This window comes from Tachypleus tridentatus, chromosome 4 (genome assembly GCF_004210375.1).
Source record: "Tachypleus tridentatus isolate NWPU-2018 chromosome 4, ASM421037v1, whole genome shotgun sequence".
NCBI lineage: Eukaryota > Metazoa > Arthropoda > Merostomata > Xiphosura > Limulidae > Tachypleus > Tachypleus tridentatus.
Genome location: NC_134828.1, coordinates 36,681,847 through 36,700,020, shown reverse-complemented (window position 1 = coordinate 36,700,020; position 18,174 = coordinate 36,681,847). Strand labels below are relative to the sequence as shown.

General features: G+C 29.4%; 1 protein-coding gene across 2 annotated transcripts in view; it reads right to left on the bottom strand.

Moving 5' to 3' along the window:
* Positions 1-18,174, bottom strand: part of LOC143248846 (nose resistant to fluoxetine protein 6-like) — a 50,760-nt gene that overhangs the window by 16,392 nt on the left and 16,194 nt on the right. For both annotated transcript variants that reach the window (XM_076497685.1, XM_076497684.1), the window contains exons 4-11: positions 13,675-13,777; positions 10,601-10,956; positions 9,885-10,052; positions 8,895-8,988; positions 6,899-6,988; positions 5,161-5,326; positions 3,359-3,438; positions 2,085-2,225 (exon numbers count right to left, since the gene is read on the bottom strand). In XM_076497685.1, coding sequence (XP_076353800.1) covers positions 2,085-2,225; positions 3,359-3,438; positions 5,161-5,326; positions 6,899-6,988; positions 8,895-8,988; positions 9,885-10,052; positions 10,601-10,956; positions 13,675-13,777 — 1,198 coding nt within the window. The remainder of the gene's footprint in view (positions 1-2,084; positions 2,226-3,358; positions 3,439-5,160; positions 5,327-6,898; positions 6,989-8,894; positions 8,989-9,884; positions 10,053-10,600; positions 10,957-13,674; positions 13,778-18,174) is intronic.

Sequence of the window (18,174 nt, the reverse complement as noted above, 5' to 3'; positions counted from 1 at the left end):
ATATAAATGTAAAAGAAATTACATTATGCTTATTTTGTCTAGGTTTGACATGAAATATCCAAAAACGTTGAACTGAAATTTCCTTATCACAATCTCATCTTTTTTTGTTGGTTCATATTTATAAACATTCTTCTCACAATAAAACCTTACACCTACTACTGACCAGATGTATCATTCACATGTTCACTATTAACCCCTTGGTAATAATACAAAGAAACCTTTTTTCTTCTTATTTTAATCAAACTTACTGAAAATTAAAAATCAGTTACAAATTTCAAAACTATTTAATTTAGTCAAATGCTTGGTTTAAGATATATTCAACTACTTTTTTTTTGTTGTTGAAATGTTACATGCTAATGGTGAGATACTGTGTTCATTTACAAAGTAAGGGGTAAAACCATCCAAACCAATTCTCAAGCAATGTTACGGTATAACATACTATGGTGTGTATTATACAACATAATATTAAAGGACAAAAAGGATCTGTTTCACTTAGGAGGCCATCTGATCCACTAACTTAAACTTAACAATAAAAAATACTCAAAACCAGCCTTTATCATTCAAACATTTATCAAGCTTTCCATCAAACTCCCTTAGATTAACTGCACCACTTTTGTAGGCAATATATACATATAACATGAAAGAAAATACATTGCACATTTTTTTAAAAAAGGATCCTAAAGTACAAGCTACAACATGGGATTATAAAATGTATTCTAAGTTTTAGAGGTGACTGGGATGTACGATCCACACTGTGGTGAGGATACACAGTCTATTAGTTTTAACCTCCAATTAGTTGGTCTTGCATAAGAAAATTAGAAATTACGAGAGTGAAATGTGGGTGCTCAAATCCACAATGTCCCACATTTATGTCACCCTTCAATGCCTGCAGACAGTTACGGGAAAATGACTGCTCTCTCAAATTAAAATAAGAATAAGGAAAAGATAAACATAAAAAAAGAAAAATAAATAAAAATAAGGTACTACCATCTGGGGGTAAGTAAGATAAAACTTCTCTTGAAGTTAGCATTCATGCTCCCAATACGGTGGAGATGCTAATTAACACGACATCAGTAAAGTGACTCATGCTTTTACATGCGGCATAAGATGTACATCCACGTAAAGTAGTGACAAGTTCTTAGATGGCCTTACTTTTTTTAACTATAAAGAATTTTTAGTAGAATTTCTCCGATATAACTTTTAAATCTTTTAATGGTATTATGGTATATAATGTTGTAAAATCAAATATTTGAATACTATTTACCTGCTCACACTTTCAGACATTCTACTATAGGTTTATTTTTTATTATCCAAAACGTACGTCTTTTATTGTTATTATTCACATTTTCTAATTTATCTAGTAAAATATTAAGTAATTTACTTAATATAGCTGGTTGTTTAATAATTGTTTTTATTCAATTGTAAATAAATTTAAATTTAATTGGAACTTTATGCAATTGTGGAATAACAAAGAAAGGACAAATCTACATAAGAAGTATGTTTAGAAGAAAGTTTATGATAAGCTTTAACAAAGTTATAAATTACTGTATCTTTGAATTGGTTGACAAGTTTAAAAGTTGATGTATTATTAATTTCTTTTATTCTAATTAATGCAAAAGAAAATTTTGCATTAACTACGAACATTAACTATAATTTTCTGACAGTTACGCTTGTTGGGTGGGTTCTTTTTTATTATTTGGTAAAAGCAATGAAAAGCAAAGTCCTCTTAATAAAAAGGAAGTAATTTTATTTCTTAAACCAAGTCATAAAGGACACTTAGTAATCACTTGTTAAATTACCTCTTAACTATCTATGATGTAAGTTCAATACTAACTGGATAACAAACTTGCTGATTCAGTATCTGGCTGAGAATACATTGTCAGGTTCACTAACTAATAAAGCTAATTGTCCATCAATATCCCCCCACTGCCAAAGTTTTTACAAAATTCTTAATCACATTATATCAACTCTAGAATTCACAAAACTTCTAGAAATCATACGTTGTCATTACTACTAAAATAGAACAAAAAAATTAAAATATTAAAATGTATCTTACAGTAATGCATTATTTTAGAGGTCCTTACATTCTTTGAAGAAGTGTCATATCAACATCCTTATCCAAATTGATTCCAGCAGTTATTTCATGAATAGAACTCAGCACACCAGTTGATGTCCAGGAGGTTATCATCAAAACACCAACAATAATTAAGCTTATTAAGGAGTGACTACATAGAGTAAAAATTGTATAAAACAATAATATTGTATTATTAAACAATGCAACAGATTTAAGCATAACCTTAGACAACATAAAAGTGGAGAAAGGTTCATACATAATTTAAGCTTTTACAGGTTTTCAGCGAAAGCAACAATTATATTTCAAATACTCAAAAATCCAATGGCACGTTACCAAGATACATATTTGGGGAAGCAGGAATTATTTTGATTACATGAATGTACAAATTTATTATAATGGGTTGTTTTATTTTGAAAGCTTCTTTAAACAAAATTGAAATAAAAAGCTAATTTTAATCATATCCATCAGTTCTTAGTAAAGATATTATAATGCTAAATCTGTTATTTGCACTCAATGTATATCTTCAACATTTTTGCAAGGTTTAATGAAGCTCCAAAACAGACTATGTTTGACAATTATATTTACTGTACCTCATTTACTTATATTTAAAATAATTAAACATACTATTTTCACTAATGCCTATTGTTACTATACATTTTACATACAAATCCTGAAATATTCCCTCAAAAACATTATTATTATAAACTTCCATTACATCTAACCTTTAAGACAAGTAAATGTGCCATAACGAAGAAACTATCAAATACTTTAAAGAAAATTATAAGTAAAAAGAAACTGTAGAAGGGCAACAGTTTGATTGTTTGTTTTTGTGTTTTAATTTTGTGCAAAGCTACTTGAGGGCTATCTGCACTAGCTTCCCTACTTTAGCAGTGTAAGACAAGAGGGAATACTGCTAGTCATCACCACCCACTGCCAACTCTTGGGCTACACTTTTACTAATAAATAATGGGATTGACTGTATCACACCAAAATGGCAAGCATGTCTGGTGCACAGGGATTTGAACCCGAGACCCTTGAACTATGAGTCGAGTGCCTTAACTACCTGGCCATGCCGGGCCTAACAGTTTGATACCACTTAGTTGTACTTTAATTTAAATTGGCCTTTTTCAAGACCATAATGAACTATATTAGCCTTTAAATATGTTCAAACTGTAATTTAACAATTTAAGACAAAAAACTGATTACTGTAACTCGTATACCTTCAAAATGAGACCTGAAGTTCAAATAAATATTGCTACATAGTAATTCTTGGTTTAAACTTACCTGTTAAAGAATGCTAGAAACAAAGGACTAATGACATAGAATTGCATGTCATTGGCCAAATACCACGTCCATCCCATGCACTACATGAACAAAATGTTGTGATGATTAGTGAATTGGGTTGTGTTGATACATATATTAAAATGTGAAAAACAAGACTTTTCTTACAAACTCGTACGTATGAAGATTTTAAACAACATACTTGTATAAAAATGAACTGTCCAAAAGTAAGTGTTTTAACCCTTATCTTCTTTTTCTGTACCATTTTTTACTAAAGGTAATTTTAATTCATATTTCATAAGTTCAAGTTCAAACAAAACAGATTAGACAATTATGGATGCAACTATAGTTTTATAAAAGTGATATAAAAATTAAAATCAACATACAAATATTAAAACAATATAAAAACCTTTCAAATTTAAAGCTTTTGCAGTTTTGAAAGTTACCTAAGAAACAAAAGAATGATTGTTTAGCACATTTTAAAATCTTATAATATATATGGAGGCTTCTTTTGGTATCCTACAGTAAAGATACAGTAGTTGCTTTTGTTTTTTTTTTATTAAAACCCTCTAAAAACACATGAATTATTGTTTAGCACATTTTGCAATGTCGTAATAGATATGGAGACTTCTTTTGGCATCCTACAATAAAGTTACAGTAATAAAACCCCAAAAATATGCACATTCTGAATTGGAACTTAATTTCATTTTTTAATAATATAATGTCAGTAATAAATTGTACCATAAAGACACTAATTCTTTGAGCAATTTTTACTTTAGCTTAAAAATAATTCTTCTGAAACCAATAATATGAGCATGTTGATTTATTCTTAATGGGTTTCAAAAGTTAAGTAAAGAAAGACACAAACATAGGGCATAATGATTCTTCTTTTCAATAAAGCCAAGCCAAATTAGTGACAAGTTTGGTAGCAAATGAAAGTAATAAAATACAATCCTTAAGTGAAGAACAAAAAGATGACTAGAAAGGCATATTATGTGAATTTCCATATAAGAGTTACTCCACTTGTATATGCAATGTCTCACCTCAAATGAAAAAATAAACAGAAAACATTCTTTATGAAATAGCTTCAAGAATTGTTGCTATTTTCAAATAAAAATTGTTTTAAAGGAACTATATTACATATTATTGGCCTATATTACTTTTCTTCCAGAGAATTCACATTAATTTTGCATTTTTGCAATATAAAACTTTTTGTCAGTAAAAACTGAGAACTAAAAAACAATAACAATTTAGTGAACTACATTTTGTTTCAAACACTATATAACCTGAATGTATTAGCTTATGATTCCAGTAAAATTTATGCAATGCCTTAGACAATTTGCTAACTCTCTTGTACACAGCCAAAGAGCCATATCACGCTATTAGTTATTCACACACACACAATCTCACTGTAGTTTCACACAAGTGGGTTCTTTATTTAAAATACTTTTTCAGTTAATTTTGTAATTCCACTTGAAATAGAGCTCTTCAAGAAGCTGAAAAGCTTATAGGTATTAAAAAAAAAATCTGATGTATTTCAACGTAGCACTTCAACCTATAAATTCTCTATTTTTATGACTCAAACGGTATTTTACAGGTAATATAGTAGACTATATATGATAGACAACAGGTCATACTGTTGTGTTCAATGAGAACCAATTAAAATTGAAAAGTAAAACTACCTTTCACTCAAAGCCAACCAATATTAGTAATTATTGTCTATGATTATTTATTACTAAATTTAATAAAAAAACAAACATTCTTATTCTCCTCTGCACACATACACAAAAAGAAGATAACAGTACCATCTCAGTTGCATTCCACATGTTGTTGATGTACAAAAGATTCCGCCACCAGTACTTTGAGCACTTGGTTCCTTCCATTCCTTCCTCAGGCCAGAATGGTCCTGATCCAAGATGTTTCCACAACACAGCATCAAAAGCAAGTAATAACATAAATGGTGGAGTTAACCTTGTACATAGAAAAAAAATAAATAAAAATAATGTGGAAACTGAAGAATTCTAAATGTAGCAAATAATGACTTGAGTCTTTAATAATACTGTCTGATTAGGTACATTATAAGTTAAGGAAAAATAACTTCAATGGTGTCCTTAAATCAGATGCATAACTGAACCTGAAAAAAAGTCCAATCACTGTAGAAAAAGTTAAAAAAAACTAAAAGCATAAATATTACACAACATTTTAAGTCAATTCTACAGCAATTAGTGGCTGTTTTGTAGTATCAGTTGTAAGTATAAGGTCAGAAGTTTGCATGAAATGCATACATATAACAGTCATGATAATGTTCTTGGTGAAGTTATAGAGGCCATCCAAAAACACCAGAATCCACTCAAAAGAGAACAAGAAACTGCAAAGCAGAAGAAATGCTAAAAGCAAGATACATTGTTCTTACCATTGCAACTGTTCCACTGCCTATGATTATTTGGTGATTGGCAGAAACAACTGATCATGTCTCAGCCAACGAGTCATACTCAATAACTTTGCAAGGTGTGAATGGACCTTTGCCAAAATTGGTGTGGAGCTTCATTAGGTCCATGGAGGGGTGCAAACAAATTTGCAGTACCACACTTTGTGTTTTGCAGTTTTTGTGGACATTTTTTAAATGTTAATGCAACTAGAGATGAGTTACACCATATCAGTTTGAAATTTACATATTAATTAGCATACAAAACACACATTTCAGTGCATTTTTATAGTCAAACCCATTGATTTACAATATTTTTAGTGATCCATAATTGTTGTATTTTGTTTTGAGAGAGAGATAGATAATAATGCTATGTAAAAACACCTTGTCAATCACAGTAATCTAAATTAAAGCATGAAAAGATTATTAAGTCTAATGCATTTTCATCACACTTCCTTTTCCCGTACTTCAAAAACTATTAGATTATGATATTAACTGTTGCTGAATGTTTTTTTTTTTAAACACATTGTATGAGCAATAATTACACAGCTATATTTTGGCCAATTATCAGTCTAAATTCATGGTAAAGAGGTCATAATAAAAGGTTTTCACTTTATTCTCAGAAGAAAAAAAATATTCACAGAATAATTTTTATATTATTACTTTTTTTAAATACTAATAACTTTCGTTTGTTATAGCAAGTTTTAAAACATTGTCATGAATAACAAAATCACAACAGTTGTTGTATATCCAAGGAATAACTAATATACATTACTATCTTTGATTGATTTGTATAAACTCAACCCATTATGGACTTTGAATACTGAATTCAAGCATAGTAAGCATCCAAATCTTACAACTGGGTCACTAAAATGCCAGATCAGTTTGAATTTTTAACTTATTACAAGTACATATTGTAAAGAAACAAAGTATTTTGAGTCACATGGTTCTAATGCATGCAAGTTTTTATATATATATTTCTCTTTAGGAATATCTTATTGCTTCTTTAGGAATATCTTTTTGCTTCAACGACGTGGAACGATACACACAAAAGAAAAAGCAATAAAAGTATAGATGCATGTACATCTAAATAAACAAAGCAACAAGTTCAATCCTACCTCCAGAAGCGATGTGTGTAAAAGTATATCCAGTTGATCTTTCTGCCCTTACTGATTTCTTTTAAAAATAGGTAGGTAACAAGTAGCCCACTTGAAAATCATGGAAAAAATTCAGTTAATTACACTAACAAACACACGGCAAAATATATAAAATGATATATATATTTTTGTATGTAGTCTAAAAATAAATTCTCTACTGTCCTTGTACTAAAACTGTACTGTATGTACACTGAATGACAATATTAAAAGATGCTCATTCATATTCTTTCTTCGGAAAGTATCAATTTCAAACAACACAGAAATTAAAGCAATTGTATTGTAGCAGTACAATATTTTTAGTGCTGTTATTACTTAATTATTAACATGTTTTCACAAGTATTATTTTACTGTGTAAAATGGGAAGTATAACTTTATAATACAGTAAACTCATGATACTATTTTGTATATAAAACTTGTGGCTTTACATTGTGAAAACAGAGTAAATGTGTAATCTCACATTATGCAAGTTTTGATATTTTCAACATTTCTTTTGACAGAGTACTGTCCATACTAAAGATGTGTTTACAAACTTTGTTCACTCTTACTATTTAAGTTACATGAATTCTTAGCTCCATAAAAATGTTAGAAGAATCAAAATATCAAAACTGAGTCTTTACTCTACTTGTAAAAAAATTAACACTTTAGATACACAGCAAAATATAAAGATTAAAGCAGTTGCACAGCATGTACAGAATGTAAAGCAACTGCAGGTTTACTTATCAAAAAATAAACAAATAATATTAATCTGCAATGAATCATTTAAGTAAACTCAACAGTGAACATGTGAAAAACAATAAATTGAGAAAACAAAATGGGAAGGGGGACATACAAAAAAAAACTTCTTTAACCTATCCTCAATATACAGGAAGTAACCAAAGCATCATCACCCAATAAGTTTTTCATTTACTCTAATGTTCTGAAATTTAACCCAACAGTTATTTCTGAGCTATAAATGATACACAAGATAAAGTTTAATAAAATAATGTTTGCTATTCATTCAAACCTTCACTTCCCATTTAATTTTATTTTTTCTTACAAGTTATTCCAGCTGTAACAAAATAACGAAGTAGTACGACGAAGAAAACGCCACTTCCACAATTTTTCCTTCTTACTATCCATTAACAGCAAATCATATTCAATACTACACGTGATTTCAATTTAGTTTTCTCTTTACAGTACTGTTTCAAAACCCCTTTAAGAGTCAGAATATACTATAACCAGTCACAATACTGAAAATTCAAACATAAAGGAACAACAGATTTTTACAACAAGCTGTTAATTTTGTGTGTTCAAGGTTTTTAGCTGAAAAATATTTCAAGTACATAACACATTGTAAAAGTGCAATTACAGTCTAACAAATTGCCCTATAATCAGAAGTAGTTTTTCTAATATTACATTTCTATGCAACAAATACAACCACATCTGAAGTATTCAACTATTAGTATTTTTACATCACTGGGAAAAGAAAAACATTTTTAAAATATAAAAATTACCTTTTAACCAATAATAAACAAAGAATGATTATTTATAAGCCTAAATTTTCACCACCACTTTCTATTGATCTAACTACTAATAGTCTTGTTCAAATTGAGGACTTCCAACTTGGAAAATTAAAAACAAAAACAAAACATATTTAGATAAAAATCAAAAAGTGTATTCTATATGTTATATTAAAATTATTAATACTTAGAACATCTACTAGAAATTAAAGTTAAAAGTTTATTGTACGATTTATTTTAACACAAAGCTACATAATTGGCTATAATTAATGTGACAGTCACAGGAAATGAGCCATCAAATTTGTTATGAGCATACAAGGAGGCACTTATTAACAAAATTTTAGCTAGAAACACTGATTTCTCAACTTGCTTCACTATTACTTTACTACAAATTTAAAAGTAATAGGATTTTAATCTGCAAGTTTAATCATAACACATGCATATTTGTGATGTCTCACCTCAAAAGGAAAAATGTGTCAACAGAAAATGTTCCTTGTAAAATAACTTCAAATGTCCACCTATTTACCAGCTTCAAGCCTTCTAACGAGTTATCTACATAGACATAAACCAGAAACAATACTAAAGTAAAATGGAAAATAATTTCTCATTAATGAAAATAAATATAAAGATACATGAAAGGTACAGAAGTTTTCAATCATTGCTATACATAAATGTATGAAAAATGCTAAACATGAAATAATGCATAGTATTCAAAATTATATGAAAGAAGTTAGTGTTACAGCATATTGTAATATTCTGTAACAAAGTTTAGAAAAGTATGATTTGTATATTACTATGTAAAAACTTTAAACAATAGGAAGAAATGAACTGTAACATCTACAGTTCACAGTTGGAGTATGAGATTAAATTATTAAAAACCTAAAATACTGGGGATGTTTTGATATGCTAACACAGGTACAAATGAACAAAGTATCTTAAAAGCCTTACAAATAAAATATGATCTAACATTGTCGTCTTTGGTATTAACAACCCGTAACTCATTTGTACAATAAATTGCTATATGTTCTTAGCTTTAATGTGATGTACCCTCATTAAGTTGGAGGAAAGGGCATCAAACCAAATATATTAATTAAATAATATTTTAAAATAACACATACATTAACAATAAGAATATAAATAATACCATATGAGAAAAGACTGTTCACAATTATATGTAATATTGCCTTCCAGGCTTCAGTATAGCTTATGCAAAACAAATAGTTTTTACTCAAGAAGATTACATGGCATGACGAGTACTTTTGCTAGGTAAAAAAAACAACAAAACAAAACTTTAAACACTTTCACAATTAGAAAAATGATAAAACAAAAATAAACAAAACCTATATGTACAACATAATTGAATGATTTAAAAAAAAGTTCAAAAGATCTGTACCATTAATACTTCTTTTAAGTAAAGTTAAAATCTCAAAAGTGTAAACTCCACTCACTAAAGAAAGTATATCCAAAGGCATAAGTGTGACCTAGTATGACCCATGTCATGCTAAGAAACCGAATACCATGTACACAACCAAGATGACCTTTAGGTGGGGTAGCATCCAATATCTTTGCTCCATTAGTATATACAGAAAAACAAAGAAGAATTTTTCCAATAATACCTAAAACAGATGAGATAAAAAGATGAAATCAAAACATACCTTACTTTCCATCTTGTGTTTCTCACTGACTTCTTCCTATTAACACGTACAGCACAGCTAGATGTGTTTTATCAACAATTACATCAATAGTTACAATTTTTATATTATTGTTAATTGTATTACAAAATTTTCCTCACACTTACAATTCAAATATTCAAAGAAATACATAAATGACAGAAAAGTCTCATCTGAGACCATAATTACTACTATGTACATAACAGTTTCACATGCAAGTAATTATACATTATCTTTAAGTGCATCTATATTAAATGTGAAATAATTAAGTTCAACTACAAAATGAAATCAATTCATCTATGTTTATATAAAATAATATTTGTGTGATATAGTTATAATTTTCAAAGCAATTCTGCTAAAGCTCTTTCTTAATACCAGTATGTAATGACAAGTATTAATAATACTTCAAATAGTCTGATAATATTCATTACATATGGCAAAGCCAAAACATGTTAAACTATTATACCAGTTAAAACTGATATAAAAACACACACCTGGGGAATATGTTTCCTTTAAAATGAGTTTTTCAGTAAAAGGTACGACAACTTGGTGCTGGTCACTATCCAGCGTAGCTGCCTGTTTCGAAATACTATTTTCACTTTCAGCACAAAGAGTGTTTATGATATTATCACATCCAAGGTTAGAAAAGTCAACAGGATGAGGCACAGAACTGTTGCTTTCAGAGGCAGTTTGATCAGGAGTAGAATCAGAATACTGAATGAAACTATCTGCTTGATCTGGTTTCCCAGTGGAATATAATTTTTGTTTGGTCTTTTCAAAAACAGTTTTTAAAATGACATCATAGGAAGTGCCAATCACCAGTAGGGCTCCCATAAGGGAATATAAAGTTCTGGAAATATAGTAATAAAATCGCGTATATTTAACAAATCATAAGAAAAAGTGATGATTATTAATTTGAATGATATTATTACAGTAATAACGTAAATACATTTGTGGATTATTTAGGCAAGGTTATATAAAGCAAACTTAAAAGCTTCATGGAACAAACAAAATCTGTATTTGATTTTTTTTTTATTTTGCTCTATAATCTGCAGGAGGTAGCAATACATAAAATAATGTATTGCATATAAAAAATTAATTTCACATAAAAAGAATAATGCTTAAAAAATGTTATTGTTCAGTATTTGTTAAACTCTTAAAAAAAAAGGGGGGGGAGCATAACCAAACCTGTCACCTAAAAATTACACTTCTGTTTGGAAAGTAGAGGAAAATAAATTGTCTTCTATTATAAAAATGTTTTTGGATATCATTTCATTTTATTTTGACTCTTATGAAAGGTAATGGTATCCTCAAAATGCCATTTATTTAATCATCCATATGATTTTGCCCTGAAATTCACATTTGTCAGATTGTGCTGGAGGGGTTAAAATGCCTCATTTTGTAGTGAAAACATAACTACCATTTAAACTTCACAGAAGGATTTAAAAAAAAAAACAGAGTACATTTAAACACAACAGCATGGCTATTATGTGCACAAGTAAATCACTAGGTATCTTAAACTTTTCTTGCTTAGACTTATATTACAATGTCAAGTTTTCAGTGGCCTAATCAATTTTGGATAATACTAGAACATAAGAAGCTATGTGTATAAAAGTTATATACTACTGAATTACACAGCTGTATAAAATAACTTTTTTGGATAACACTAGAACATAAGAAGCTATGTGTATAAAAGTTATATACTACTGAATTACACAGCTGTATAAAATAACTTTTTTCATCAAACTGTCTTGTTTTTATTTTTGAATACACCTTACCAAACACTAAAGCTATTCCAATTTCCATAACATCTACATTAGTAACATAAGTCATGGTACTAATGCTCTTACCCTTTAGTATACAAGATGTTATAATACTGAGCATAAAATTTCATACACCTGACCATGATCAGAGTGGCTAGAGCTAAGTTATTATCAACAATGGATGCAAGTCTCATCTATGTAGTACATCATTTTGGATCTAGTACAATTTCACTTCTGATTATAGGGCAACTAGTTGCCCTATAATCAGAAGTGAAATTAATATCGTCATATTTCCTACCTAAAAAATGTGCATTACAGAGACTCACTGAATAAAATATAGGCCCACTCATGAAAATTTGCACATGAAATGTCCAAATGGCAGGTCTCCTACAGAGTCCAAAAGGTACTGTTTTTAGGAGAATAAAGAAAAAAAAAGCAAGATTTCCTTCATCCTGAACTCTCAACAACATTGTACACATGTAACTGATTATCTGTTATAAGTTTAACTTACTTAACTAACATCAGATCTAAAATGGTATTTAAAATTACATTGTTTCACACATAAAAACAACTTACTCATGATACAATATTATTCTTTAATCTACAATATCATACTCACTAATTTTAAAGATAAAGGCAAACATAAATAACTAAACATTATCTTAATTGCATCAACAGAAGTTTAGATATTACATAGGATTACTCTGATGACAACTATACTATTATACTTTGGAAAATTATGTTAATTAAAAAGCAACTAGACAGTGTTGTTCAATTTCAATCAAAGCCTCTTTTGCTCATTTAAGCAAATCCATAGTTTACTTTCAAATTTTACACGTTATTCTTTGTGTGCATACACTATGATTCCACAGTTTGTATTTACTTATAAGAATGAATCTTTCATTAATTATTCATTTTTAAGTGATGAAAAACGTTTCTTCTATTTTCAATCCATACACTTCTGTTAAATTCAGCAGGAGCAAATAGTACAGTAGCTTCTATCTCCAAATCTCCACCTGAGTAACATTTTTTACAATAACTATATAGGATTATGTGAAAAAATTCTAATTGATAATAAGTATTCTTACTGTCTATTCCAGTGTAACACAATTATTGCACACTACTGTGCAATAATCTGAATATCTTAAGTCAGTTCTAAAATGAAAAACAAGTTTTTCTTTAATCTGACGGTTCCATTAAAACAAGTTTGTTATCTAATTATCCCTAAGTTTAACATGAAAATGATTATAACCAACAAAGCCTTTCAACAAACTACTAACTTAACAAAATTAAAGTTATTATAACTTGTTCTTTGTTCTTTTCACATAAAAATATGGAGTTTAATTACCGGATTAGAAATAAGCATATTCCTTACCAATGCAAAAGTTTGTTGAGAACTATATGCATGTTGAAAAAAAATACGTACTGTAATCACAGTATTGGATTTGTGAGAGTACAATTTTTTTTATTTTTTTAGAGGATACATTTTGAAAATTTTCTAATTTTTGAAATATCACTAATTATAATTAACATTGCAGTTTTAAGCTTCCTATAGCTGAAGTATTAGTGCTTTAGATAATTAAGTTTTAGAAACTGTTTTTGTTGGTTGACAGACTAATTCATCATCAATGGAATACCAACTTTAAGAAAGTTTTTTTCCCAGTTACTTTATAATAATTCTTGAATTTTATCTGTCATTCACAGTGATTTACAACCACTGGAGAGCTGAGAAACATTGTTTAAGGCATCAAATTAAAATATAATTTACCATTTTCTTATATACTCTGTAAACATAACTGACTTACAAAACCACAATATCTGCAGCTTCCCATGGTATCGAATGTGACTTGCAAGTCACTGAATTAAAAGAAACACTTTCCATTTTCCTCTTCAAAAAAGAGCTACCTCCTAAATATAAAAAATAAAGTTCAGTAAATGTACAAAAAATAAACTGTAAACTACTTCATATAGAAATACAAATTGAAATAATCAACTTCAGTGGTTGTAAAACTTCTTTTCTTTTGTACTTAATGGAAGAAGAACATTCAGAAAAGCATATCATTTTTGTTTTGTTAAATGCCAAAAATTTAATAATTATTTGAGAAAATAAATTATGCACATAAATATATTTACTGGGAGAAGGTTTAAAGGTTATTTGGTAATTAACCACAGAAAAAAAATTAATTTCAGTGCCTTTTCACGTTATTAAAATTATTAGTCACCAAAATGATGCAAGTTATCTTAATCATAACTGTAACAATTTTTATGTGAATTAAAAAAATTTATTTTTTATATAACATATATAACATACAAGTTAAATATTTATACTATAACTTCTGATACAGCAAGTGTAAGTTTACAAGTCTGGTAGACTTTTAGAAAAGACTGGAAGTTTTTGTACACAAAATATCAATTTTTGTTAATGAATTATTTTTACTGAAGATTTTTTGTAACAGTATGATGTTTCGTTACTAGTCCAAGTGCAAAATGATTTTCATGTTATAATTAAAAAATTATTCTTCATCCCAAAATGCTCAAACATTTGTGTAATCTCTACAACTTCCTAAATACAATTAAAATGTTTGTTTTCAGTAAAACTTTATAAGTTTCTCTTATTTTCTCCACCCTAACTACAGGGAATCTATAGGATCGAAAGAAAACTACTGGAAAAGAAAAGTTATTAGTGGACAGGTTACGATTTTCAAAACTTCTTTAAAACCTTTGTCAAAATTATTAATGGAATTGAAAGTATTAATGTGCCATCCTTTTTTCTAATTTAATGGTGAGAGTGGTAAGATAATAGCACACAAATACAAATATTGGCAGGGTAGAATAGAAGCGACTTTCAACTTAAGACAATTTTACTTTTTAATAGGGTAGTTGGCCTTTGAGATAGTTTAGCTTTAGATATAGTGGATTCAGAAAATTTAAAGGAGTTTAAGGGTAGGCTTCATAGATATTTAAAGTATCACAGTTTCATAACAAAGAGGTGTACATTACAGCCTTGGTGGACCAACAAGTCCCTTTTTGTCTCTTAAATGTTATATTAAAATACCTCAAAGACAATACATAATGACTAACTTTCTGAAATAATGAAAAAACACTATGCTTGGCCAAAGAAAGAAACTAAACATTCAAAATTACACTGATAAAATCCAGAAAATGATCTCAGGGAAATACACTATTTTAAGACCATTATGAAATAAAGTAACTATGCCTCAAGCAGTTCTGAGTGGTCAGTTAAAACAAGTTTTTATTTTTGCTACTCCTTTTCATATTCTTTTAACTATATAGGCTGAAGTTAGTTTGTAAGTTGGTAATTGTGAGTATTATTATACTTCATAACCTTAATAGTAGGATAATGACAAATTAATTCAGGATAAGCTGAGACATGATCCTGTATCTAAAAGTATTCACCTTAGGCTATGAAATCTTTCTTTTTTAAAAGTACAAAACAACAACTGTGAAAAGACCAAAAGAAAATGTTGTTCAAACTTAAACAAATCTTATTTACCACAACAAAATTTAGTGAATTACGGCTAAATTTTACATGTTTAAAACTAAAATGATTCCCAAACCTGTACTTACTTCTGAAATACTGAAAACCTTTCTCATCAAGTTTCAACTCATGTTATCAATAAAACATGGCCTCCAATTTTGAATGCCCTTTACTCGATGCAGAACACACACCACTTTCCTTACAATTCTCCACTCTCAGTGATGACGAGAAAACACACTCGAAGAGAAAATATATATATGTAAAAATGCTCCTCTACACAACTTTTCTCAACCCATACCAGTTGTTTTTACATATATATAATTCTCCACTCTCTCATCTTTTATGTGATTTATTGCACGTGCATCAGGGAACCTTGCACAAAATCTGCTTCCCTACTATAATTTCAAGTTGCAGTCGTGAATAAAATTTAGTTTTGGAGTGACAAAAGGGAAGATACTACAGAGGTAAGAATCTATATGAATTTATTTAAATTATAAAATTGAAATACGGCAGACTTAATGTTTGAAATACTGAAAGCCAGAATCCCCACACAGTAAAGGATGTGTGAACTGATGGACAAGACAAAAGAAACAACAAAAAAAAAAAATACAAACAACTGAACAGAAAAAAAATTATCTATTTAGACTATAAGAAATAAGAAGCCATATAGAATTAGAGTAAAATCCAGAAATAGAAACTAATTTGTAGTTTTAAACATGAGGGAAAATGAGTGAAGTACAGCAACTTATAAAAAGACACTCCAAGATAGCATTCTTCTTAGCAAAGTACTACTTTGCTAATGACATCTTTTAATCTAGATAAAAGTGTTGGTTGTGAGAAAAAGAATGGTCTATTTAACTTTGTACCAATAATGGAGCAGAAGTGAAGACAAACAGGTAAAGGGAATACTATATAGTGCTCCAGCAATGGAAGATTTTTGGGGGAGCAGCCCAGACACATCTTGAAAGGAAATGCTCCAAAGACAGTATTCTCCCTTTTCAACCACGTTGAAAATGGCCAAGGAATCAAACAGCCTGCCAAATAAAGACTCAGTCTCCAAAGGTGGATTTAACAATATGAGGAAAGTGCAGCTGGAACTTAAAACATAAATAAGTAGAAATGTGGATGATCCTAATCTTGGTTAGACCACAGACATGTAATGGTTTCTCCAATTACACACAAGAATATACGTGTGGAAGTATAAAAGGTACCAACTCAGGCACCATCAGTAACAAGACTTCACCCACAATTCACTTTCACATTCATACACACAGGTTTTATTGGACAGAAAAAAAACAAAAACTCACTAGTGCAAATTCCATTTAGCCTGAAGAATAACCCAAGGCAGCAAACTGAATCCTAAAGCTGAACAAAAAGTAAAATGATGAATGTAGGATTGTAAAAATTTATTTGGTTTGGTTTTGCTTTTTTTTACAATTTTAAGCAAAGCTACAAGAGGGCTAACTGTGCTAGTTGTCCCTAATTTAGCAGTGTAAGACTAGAGAGAAGGCAGCTAGTCATCACCATTCATCACCATCAAAAATTTATTTGAATTTGTTCACTAAATGATATTGAGCCCAGCATGCCAAAGATACAGACACATGGTGTATATGATGAGATGGAATCTACAAATCAATTTAAGGTCTTTGGTTACATCACTACAAGTAAGATGGATCAACTGTACAAGCCAAATTCCTTAATGTAAAGTGACTAAGATCTGTGCTTTGTTTTTTTGTTTGGTGCAAATCTACACAATGGGCTATCTGTGATGTGTCCACCACAGGCATCAAAACCCAGTTCTTAGTGTTACAAGCCAACAGATTAATTAGTAAGCCACTGGGGGATAACATTTAATGAACAAGATTCACCTTAACCCTACTACTATTGGCTAGTACTGGTGTTTTTAAATTATTTTCTGCATATGATACTATGTTACATTTAAAATTTAACTAAAGTAACAATATAAGTTTCAATTTGAAATTTTATGTGATTTAAGTTCCAATTACTTTTGTTCAAAGGAATCCTTTCAGAAAATATTTAAACTGCAATTTTTGTGTCATGTGATCCATGTACTTTTAAAAATCTCGTAATAATCGAAACAAGTATTGAATGTGAAATTTCTTTACTTACACAGGTGTATACAGAATCACATTAACTTGTGAACTTATAGTAATAAAATGAAGCAATGAGGATGAAGCATAATGTAAACCAGATTCATGTAATAGTGAAAGTCTCAGCAAATTGAAGATAAACAAATTTAAACATGTCTGTATAATTCAGTGTTGAAGTAAAAGAAAACAAAACTATCATGAGTGCAGGTGAATAGGAGTTACTATTCATGGAGTTTGTGTCACTCTCCTATTAGTGGAGGGCTTTTGTTGCATAACAATGACATCATGCACCAGTGCAGTCCATATTAAAACATGTGAAATTAAACTGGATTTGCCTCAAGACTAATCACACACAAATCTCTTCAGCAGACACCCAAGGAAGATAGCTAATGTATATGAGAGGATGAGTTATTGTCTTAGAAAAAAAATATACAAGTTCAGCAGAAGCTTCATCAAGAGCAGGGTCACCTGATAAATTCTGTTCATCAGACAAAGTGATAAAACCCTAGCACATGAATCAGCTTGTTCATGAATAGAAAGAAAGTGGTTTGAAGTAATCCTGTTGTCTCCATGAAACTAATACTCATCTTGGTCAGTCACAAAAGACAAAAGAAAAGTGAGCATACACCAATTGATAAATGTCAACAATGCAGTTTTATAAGAATGATTTCCATGGATGGGAGACCATTAAAATA